The 10,135-nt window shown below is 34.6% G+C and overlaps 1 protein-coding gene across 1 annotated transcript; it reads left to right on the top strand.

Moving 5' to 3' along the window:
* The first annotated feature begins 133 nt into the window (after positions 1 to 133).
* Positions 134 to 9,879, top strand: LOC145592969 (uncharacterized). The gene is made up of 4 exons (XM_081649485.1): positions 134 to 471; positions 736 to 834; positions 928 to 998; positions 9,435 to 9,879. Exons 1-4 carry the CDS (start codon positions 310 to 312, stop codon positions 9,673 to 9,675), a joined length of 573 nt encoding a protein of 190 aa, XP_081505611.1. The 5' UTR covers positions 134 to 309; the 3' UTR covers positions 9,676 to 9,879.
* The last annotated feature ends 256 nt before the right edge of the window (positions 9,880 to 10,135 follow it).

Genomic DNA, 10,135 nt, shown 5'->3' on the forward strand with positions numbered 1-10,135 from the left:
CAGAAAAAGTTTCTCCATTTTCACAATTCACCCTTTCACCTTTATTAATTTTTATTCTTTTTTACTTTTTATTTTTTTTTTTATTTTTTTTTTTTTTTTTGGGGGTTGCTTCTTGACCAAATTCCATAACCAGACAGGGGAGGTGGAGGAGGAGAGAGAAAGTGAGAAGGGGTTAGACATGATAATAAAAACCCCTGATTTTGATCAGATCTATCCGTTGCAATACTCTATTTTGATGGTCTGAAAATTCAATTAAATAAATTCTGAAAAAAAAAAAAAGAAATTCATTAAAAAGATTTTTTTGATTCAATGGCAAGTGCTTCTGTGAAGATGAAGCCCATCAACAGGAATCAAGCTGGGCCTTCATCTTCTTCAAGCAAACCAATTTTAAAGAAAAAGATTGAACCTTCAAAATCTGTTGCTGATTCCAAGTTTAATAAGTCTGTCCCAGTAAAAACTGCAAAACCTGAGGTACCCATTTTCTAATTCCTTATTTCTATTGGATGATGTGGTGAATTTTTTATAATTAAACTGTCAGTTTACATATTGGTTTATTGGGTGTTTGTTAATCTATGTGGGTAAGTGGATTTATTGTTGCTTTGGAGTGTCGAGGATTAGACATGGGTACCTGATGTGAAATGAAAAGACGAGAAATGAAAAGTCCGAGTAACATAGGCTTTCATAATTATAAGCTATAGCTGATTATTGTTTTTGTGTCATTGGTTGAATTTGAAGGAGAAAGGAAAAGCAGTTGTACCTGCAACACCTGTTAAGAAGAAAAGGGAGAAGAAGGTTTTCAGTTTGACTGGACAAAAATATGACCCTCCAGAGGAGGTATATTTGGATTGAATTATTGACATAATTTTTCATTATAGCATATGTCTTGTCACATTGGTGTAGCTTATTTATATGCGATCTGGTTGACAGAGGGAGCCCTTGAGGATATTCTATGAATCGTTGTCGAAACAGATACCAAGTAGCGAAATGGCGGAATTCTGGTGAGCATTATATTGTTCTTTGCTTATTGTGATGGTATGTGTATCTATTGTTATTTTGTTCGGCCTTGGGTTGTTGCTGTAATGAGTATTCTATGGGGATATTATGTAAAGTGCATTATGTGAAGAAGAGATATCGCGCTACTTGTCTGACCGAGTTAGGAGACTTAGGACTTAGGAATTAGGATTGATTAGCATCACTGTGCATGTCCTTCATGCATTCTTGAGGTGGAAATTAGTTTTAAGTCCTTTAACCAATGTTTTTGGTAACATATATTCTTAATATTTACATGATTGTTGCTCTTCCTTTACGTTAATAAATAAGCTAATAATCATTGAAGACAAGTTAGACAACCAAATACAATCAAAATCTCAGAAGTGTCACTTCATATTGCATCAATATCTTTGCACTCTCATCTTTGAGGAAGGTTTGACTGCTAAAACTCTTCTTGTGCAACCAAATTTCTTAACTCATTCAAGCAAAACATAATACATCATTTCTCTACATTATGTAGCATGACTTGTAGCTGCACAATGCACAGTGTTTCAGCTAAAAATTATTATACAGCTTGCTTCTTTTTTCTTTCTTCCTGCATAAATGACCAGCCATGTCTTCTCAGCATCAAAGTGCAGCAGAGGCCTTAAAATGTTGAGCAAAAGTAAGACTTGTTGAACTACTGTCTGGTTTTCTTAGCATAACAGCTGGTGAAAAAAAAAAAAAAAAAGATGATCACAGATTCAACTTCTCTCTAGATCACTGTTGATTTGCCATGGTTTAAACTGTCTTTAGATGCAATTCTATTCTGAATTATGAACCATGTAACCTAAATTCTCTTTGGGTTAGCATCGTTTTTACATATATTTCTCTTCCAAGCTACCTTAGGAGCAAAGTTCCTTGCACTTTGGTTATTACAACAGGCTTTGGATTTTGTTTCACTTGGGCTTTGGGGAAGAGGAATGCTTTACATGATATGGTATATAATGACATAACATGATTAGAAGCTGATTTTAGACATGGGTTGAGATGGAGTTATACAATTTCAACCTCGAGATTCTTATGGCTGCATGATCAGGATTTGTCATTGGCGTATCAGAGTTTTGATATGAGTAATAATTTACTGCCATATAGCATCAGGTAACTCAGGTCATTGTCATTTATTAGAATGCTGATCTTGGAAGCTAAGTAGATGTTTGGTTCATGTGACACAGTGACACACACACTACATCTAGGGAAATTGGGAATTATTTAAAATCAAAAATGATGATATACACATTATATAATAAAATATCCAAAAAGGATTTAAGGTTGTGGCAAGGGAGGAAAACTAAGATGTAGCTGCACAATTAGATGTACCATTGATTCATTTAATTACAAATCATTAACAGTACAAAATTCTATCATTTTAAGCTCACCTCTGTCACTTATTGATTCATTATTGGAAAATGTGAAGGTTTCAATTGAATTCATTAAAACGGTTTAATCAAAGTTGAAAATGGAGGAGAAAATACTGTGAACAGAATATAATTAACTGAGAGATTGAATTTGAAGGTACAAGGAATATAAGGACTAAATGAGGAATGGATGTTGAACATTGAAGTCTTAAAGGTAGAAGGTGAGTGGGAAGAAGCGACATTTGTCCCTAAAGGTTCGTGATTTTAAAAACTAGGTATACATATGACTTATGGAGATTGAAAATAGACAGACAGAAAGTCATTTAGTGCAATTCCTTGGACTTCACCATAAATTAATCTTGAAACAAATCTACTGTGGTATGAGTATGGAGATACATATATGTAAAAGACTTGTCTTAAGGGGAGAGGCACTTTAGTTAAGGAAAATCAATTGAAGGAGGAAGGCTACTAGCGGTATATATATAGGATAGATTAATTAGAGAAAAGGAAGCAGAAATTTTTTGAGAGAGTATCATTTTATTTCCAAGCGAAGATCTGAGGTTGTAATCTTAGTGGTGATTTAATTGGACTGCTAAACCAATCAAGATACAGGGAAGGCTTTTAGCTGGCAGGGGCAACCAATTATCAATCCCCTAATTTTTCTTCTTCCTCATTTCTACAAATCTGATTTTCATATCTATAACAACTTGGGTGAATAAAATTTGTCCAAAACTTTAAAGGACTTTGTCAATGGCTGATCCTCTCTCCCCCTCTATTGGATTTTATATTTTAGGCTCAGAACTTTAGTTGAAGTTGTGCATACTGTGGCGATTTCACAAATCTTTCAGGATTTGGAGATTAGATGCCCCAACCCACCCACCCCCCCCCCCCCCCCCCCCACCAGTTGTGTAGAATACTTTTAGTTTCCATTGGTTGAAGAAAAATACCCAGCTAAAATGACCAAAAATTAGGTTTCAAATGAAGTTTTAGAGGGTGGAGTTTGTATATGATGTTGTCATTGGGATAGGAGAAAATATATTAAAGAATCCTGAGTTGAAGATTAGAACATGGACAATATATATATTGGCTGGCTGGATAGGATATTTAAAGGCTTTGGTTTCCAAGCTTTATTTATTTATTTTAATTTTTGTCATTATTTTATTTTTATTTTTTTTATCACAGTAATGGGAACATAAACATAAGTGCTAAATTGACCACCAAGAAGAAGACCCACAAAGGTTGAAGGAAGAACTACATCCCATAACCCAAGAAATCAGCTAAAGACTCCAAATTTGAAACCTCGCCAACTCTAATTAGTACGTACTGCTGAAGGTTATTCTTGTTAGGTCTGCAGAATAAACTAGAGTATGATTAGAGAAGAGGAGATGAAAGATGATGAATTGCTCATAAAATGAGAGATTGACATTAGTGAAGGTTAAAGAATTAGGTCTATTAGTCTACATAGTACTAAGTACATCCTTCATTTCTTAATTGCAACACTTTGATTGTTTTTCTATACATGTTCTAATTTGTCCACATTTTAGTAAAAAAAATTGATTTCCTTTAAAGTTCCAACAATCGTCAAAAGGAGATGTTTCCAAAAAATTGCAACACTTCTAAATTTGGTAAGTTTACTAATAAAAGTACTAGTACTAAAAATGACCTTACTTTGTGGAGTGAATGGGGAGGAAAGGGGTTAGATTAGGTTATTTGGGTAATATAGAGTAGGTGAAGCCTTACCTCTATTTCTTTCCTTAAAAATGTTTCATTCTCTAAGTAATGTAATTTTATTGAATAGGGATGTATTATGTAAAAAATTTGGGTTAGCCAATGTATAATTGTAAAATAGTAAGTTTTTGTAGTAGGAGATTTTAGAGGATATTGAGAAACTTCTTATGACCTTGAGTAGATGAAGAGAAGCGAGATCTTCTTGTTAGAGAAAACGCAATGGTAGGTTTAAGGAAGAAGCTTGGATTTTGGTAGGTTGGTATCTAAAAGCATTTCTTAAGTGGGATAATAGTTGAGGTGTTGCATGAATTTGGTTCTCTTTGGCATGGAGGAAATGAGTGATTCAAAGTGCGTATGATCTTCTAAGCAATGGTTTGGATGTGTTAACTAGGACTAGTGTTCAGTGTACTAGCCTGTGGGAGTTTATCATCACTCGCCTTTTGCTTGGTCAAATACAAGGTAAATAATGAAGATAATATTATTTTGTGGGAACTTCTCTAGTATCCCTTTGTCTTGCCTCTGTTTGTTTTCAATTACCCATCAAACTTAATTAAATTTTTTTGGGGGAGGAACGGTTTTAACTCTTGTTGGAACCTTCGTTTGAATAGTCCTTTATGATTGGGAGTTTGGAGAGCTGGCTAAATTGTGGGGCATTCTTGATTCTATAGTATAATTTTTTACATAAACTCTAAGTTCACCATCTTTACCTCTTACTATTATTCTTTGCAAGGCTAAGGCTCTGAGCTGGGTGAAATTGTGTGGGTTTTTAGTTTGAGAAACTCAGTACTGTTTAAAGTCTGTCTGGAGGCCAAACAAATTATCATCTCTTCATGTGTGCCTTTTCTTTCCTGTTTTGGGGAGACTTGTGCATACCTTGTTTTTGGGTTGTTAGGTGCACTGACTTACCTATGGCAGAGGCTTTGTAGTTTGGTAGGGAGTTAATGGGTTTTCCTATTAAATGCTTTGGAAATGCTCCTGTGAAGTTTGGGAGCCTAAAGTGGCGTACTGCTTTGCGGTGGGTTTGCTAATAAATGGGTGCTTGGGTTTGAGAGGAATGTTTTGGATAGTCTTCTTGGCTTTGTTATGCGATCTGGTGTTCTATTTAGCTAAACTACAGTCAAATTCTCATGAGCATTTCTTTGGCATGTCTCCTTTCAGTGTAATGAATTCTGATTCCCCCCTTGATTTGCTTCCTTATTTGTAGAGTTGTAGCTCTTGATATCTTTATTAATGGATATTCTTTTCTTCCTAAAAAACCCTGTTATCCTGTATGCGACATAATATCCAGTGAAGATGTAATTCTCTTGTAAAAATAATTCAGAGAAGAATGGATTGACTTGACCATCCGACCCACTTGTATGGTGTTACCTGGGCTAAGTAAAAGGACGTTCAGAAAAGATGAGTTATTGTTTAATTACCATGAAAGCATATCTCTCTAGAGACAATAACTTTATATTAATATTTGACTCCTTTCAGGTAGCACCAAAACCTCATCTCACCAGTTATTCGCTGGAAACCTTATTTACAATAGTATAATCGTGTTTTAGAAAGATACATGTCTGATTATATGTTTTATGAATTGTCTGCTTTCTTTCTCACAAACTTATTCTATTTTTTTCTCATGCAATTATTGTCTTTCATCAAGTCTTGCCATTTTGAGGAAGACATCAATGTATTGTGCAAACTTAAAATGAGTACATTAAACATTTAGTTGTTTTTGTATTCCACTTTGACTTCTTGTATCTAAACCCTTATTAGTGCTTCCTCTGTTTTCTTGAGTTCTTAATCCAAAATTTAGTTTTTGAACCAGTATGAAGTGGATATATCCATTTTAGGAGTATATATATATATTTTTCAATGAAAGTAGACCTTTTTTAGAATACCTGGTGTCTGTGTATAGTGGCTGGTGCTATAAGCTCATATGGGATGACTGGAAGTCAGTATGCCCATGCTCTGTTCCACTCATCAAAAAGTGTTGATGAGCCATACCTCCCCAATGCACTTAAATTTGCACAGCCTCCCATACTAGATGTATATAGTTGGACTTGAGATCCCTATATGTTTCTTTAGTAGTCCCATTACAAGAGTTATCAACACTTGGTTCACTGTAGTTGCTTACTTTTTTGGCACCATTTGCACCAGCGAACTATCTCGTAAGCTGGTGAGTGATGATGAGCTTATTTATTGGTGGTCTGGACTATGGAGATGTACCCTGTGGACAAAATTGTATGCCATATCTTGGGTGTAGACTAGTGCATTCAGGAGCATGCTCATGGTGGTTGGTCTTGCTATTGGTACTATGAGCTTATATAACATGATTCTTTCGGTTCCGTGGCGCTGACATTCAAGGGAATGGAACTCTGTAATGGTATTGCTATATAATGTTTCTGACAATCACTCAGCACCAGTTATTTCTCAGATGACAATGCTCAGTTGTATAATAATGTCTTATGATGTGTTGGGGACACATTAGAGAAGCTCCTCAACATAAGTTTTTATGCCTAATAGCTAATATTTTATAATACCCTTAAGCAGTGTAATGAGTATTCAGAGTGAATAACTTATGACCTTTTTTGTATAATGATTGCCTGCTTTGAACAACAACAACAACAAAACCTAGTATAGATCACCGTGTGTTGTGCTTGGAAGGATATGATTGGGATAAGCTATTTTGTTTACTGATAGACCTTCAGAGATTAAGCTACTCTACCATCTAGGTATCCAAATGTGTCTAGTTAGCTCTCTCTATTACTTTTCACACTCAGGTTAAGAATGACAATTGACTACTCATTGTTGAATCTGGTCCTTTGTTTGTCAATCAGGACATTTATAGTTAGAAATTTCTTTGCTAGTTGTACAGTTTGTCCTCATTTGATTTGATCCTCTGTGTTTTAGTTAAGTTTGCTTCATTCCATATTATTTGATTAATACCGTGAACTTTAACCTATCAACTACTGCAAGGACTTGCAGAGCCCACTTGATTAATTACTTGACCTCCTTTTATCCGATAAGGAGCAACATCTTAATAGTTATTGAATGTGCTTGCTCAACTGCTTAGTTGTTTGCTACTTATTTACTTGTCCATGTCACAATACTCAGAGCCAAAGAGGTATTGGATAATAATGGAGACAACCATGAAAGCCTTTGCATGAATAGTTGACAAGGACTCTATTGATTCAAAAGTAGAATATACAATTGTGGCGTGGACCTTCCACTATCATATCCTTTGCTTTATTCATAATCAGCTGAACTTCTTTTGGTGTTGATTGAGTGTACTTGATGTTGAAGTTTCTATCTTTGTGCATATTTAAATTGTGTTAATCCTCGAAGTCTTTGTTAAAGCAGAGGTCTGTATCAAGTATTTGAGCTAGTGGGGCATATTGGAGGTATTGCTCACACGGTATGTTGTATGTCACGTTTTCAACCATGCTAACAAAAAGTTATATGGGAAATTCTATGAGGTGACTTTGCATTCTTTGAAGTTTCATATTGTAGAAATTTTAAAAATTTGATTTTCTGAAATGATCCTTATCGTTTAACAAACTTTTGTGACCTTAAAATGCAAATTAATGAAAACATCCGTTAATTTTTTTTGTTTTTTAAAAAAAAACATTAATTTCTCTCAGATTCCCACCCCTTTCATGGCAGCTAACAAGCTCCAATGTTACCTCTTCCTTATCCATTCCCTACCAATAAAGCTTCCACCTTTGCCAATAATTCTTTCAAATTTTTAATTAATACTCACTTCACAGTTGAACTCTATGCTCAAGCTATCAAATTTCTTCCGTATTATCAACCCCCAGCCATTAAAACATCTGGGAATCTGGCATATCCAGAAATGAAATAAAAAAAAGAGAATAGGGTGATTGCAGTGCATGAGGGAATTTGAAAGGCCATGTGCCTTCCACCTTGTATTTAGGAATTTAATACAGATTAATTGTTTCATGACTGGATAATCAAGCCTTTATTTATTCTCCACCGTATAAAAGTTTACAGAACACAGATTTATGACATTTATCATATGGAATTTCCCAGATGGTAACCATGTTGAGGGGGAGTCATTTCTCTTGTTTCAACTTCTAAAAAAATTCTATGTGATTTTTCCTATCTTTTCACTTACTCTGATATTCATTCTTAATGACGTGTCCTGATGATGCTTCTGAAAGCTTTGTGAATGTGAATAAATGTATGATTAGACGTTACTGTTGCAAACACCACATGCTTTCATCACTTTGATCTGCTCTTTTGATACTACCCATGGCACAACTTGTCCTTGAGCTAGTTTCCTTTTGGGAGCTAAAAATCATTTGTTAGATCTCTAGAGGATTACATAGGCTCCACTGCCGTACTGATAATGTCGAATGACCTGCTTCCTACAGATTCATTATTAACTTTTTAGGCTTTCGACTAGTCTTGCCTGTAGCAAAACTTGGTATAAAAATAAAATTATAAAGTTGTTTTCTCTGCATATATATTTTTACATAATTCAAATCCACCATTAACCTCAGGCTGGCTTTCTGCATTAAAATTTGCCGTTTGGATGTTGGCTATGCGTCATAATGGGACAATGGTTGCATAAATGCCTTCTCTTATGTAATGAATGATATTACACTCGTGCTGAAAATTGGATGGTTTTGTCCATGCCTTAGCTTAGATGTCAATTCTAAACATCAGTCTTCACTTTATGTAACTAGATTGATTTTAGAACGGGAAAGTTACCTATTCAGTGGGCTTCAGCGTTTCCTGATTAGACTAATGTGGACCTGGATTTAGATGAAGAATGAAGTACAAATGAGTCAATATTATTCTCCAACAATGTCTAAGGAATTAGGATTGTTGGTTTTGCATTTCAAAGTTCTATTGTTGTATCTTGGAGCTTTTTTTTTTTTTTTTTTTTTTTTTTTTTTTTTTTTGCTGAACGATTACTAGCTAGTAGCTTTTGACAATTCGATTTTTTTTTATTATGTTCTCTTGCGGTATTCAAGTTGATCTACAGCTTGGAATTAGTTGGCCAAATAATGTTATTTCATAGCTTTGGACTCTTGCAGTTAGGGATTTTCTGGAGTTATTTTGTCCAATTTTCAGTGAAAATTCCTTGAATATATTTTGACATTGTCACTGTTGCAGATATCTGGAAGAAAGAAAAAAATAGGAGAATGTATGCGGTTTATTTTATTTTATTTTATTTTATATAATTTTATTTTTATTTTATTTTATTTTTTGTTATGAATCGATTTCCATATAGGAATCAATCATGTGACTTGTACTAAATAATCTGATCATTGTGATATGAAGGCAATAACAAGGGCTGTTTTGCAGGTTGATGGAACATGGTTTATTGTCTCCTGAAAGAGCCAAAAAGGCCTTTGAGAGGAAGCAACGAAAGCAGAAACAACTTAAGATGGGAACTCCTGTAAAATCGACGCCTGCACCTAGTAGACCAGAAAGTTCAAATAGACAAAAGCTTGTAGCTAAGAACGGTGATATGAAGGCCAAGAAAAGAATTGTTGAAGACAGTGATGACGAAGTCATTGGGAATGCTAAAAGAAGGAGAGCATAATATATAGTACCTTCGCACTCCATAGCAAAATGTATTTGTAGAACATTCCGTAAGGTTAGTTTCCTTCTCATTCAAATACTGAACAATACCATACAAAAGTGAATTGTAACAATCTTATAGGGTATAAGTTGAAGTCCTTTTTCCACTGATATACATTGTCAGATTCGAGAATAAAGGAATAAAATACAAGTTTTCTTTTATACAGCTCAATTGTGTTATTGATTCCAGTGGTTCTACACTTTTACTTATCTGACTGCTAGCTTCCCTTCAGAATTATCTGTCGCATCTTATTTGTGCTTAATCTCAAAACATCTTTCTTGTTGAGATTTAATATCAAAGTTTCATTTAGCAATTTCAGCATACTGTATACTTGTATTTTTCAAAAAACTCTTACCTGTAGTTGGTTATTGAATGCTAATGGGCCATCTGAATGCATGGTTATAACGAGCAGTTCCCGGTA

The sequence above is a fragment of the Chenopodium album genome, chromosome 18, assembly GCF_948465745.1.
Source record: "Chenopodium album chromosome 18, dcCheAlbu1.1, whole genome shotgun sequence".
In the NCBI taxonomy this organism is placed as follows: Eukaryota; Viridiplantae; Streptophyta; class Magnoliopsida; order Caryophyllales; family Amaranthaceae; genus Chenopodium; species Chenopodium album.

What these genes read in the sequence shown, in the direction of transcription:
- LOC145592969 (XM_081649485.1), top strand. Translation starts at nt 310, where the DNA reads ATGGCAAGTGCTTCTGTGAAGATGAAGCCCATCAACAGGAATCAAGCT. An exon ending in TAAAAACTGCAAAACCTGAG is followed by an intron (nt 472 to 735) that starts GTACCCATTTTC and finishes TTGAATTTGAAG; the next exon opens with GAGAAAGGAAAAGCAGTTGT. An exon ending in AATATGACCCTCCAGAGGAG is followed by an intron (nt 835 to 927) that starts GTATATTTGGAT and finishes TCTGGTTGACAG; the next exon opens with AGGGAGCCCTTGAGGATATT.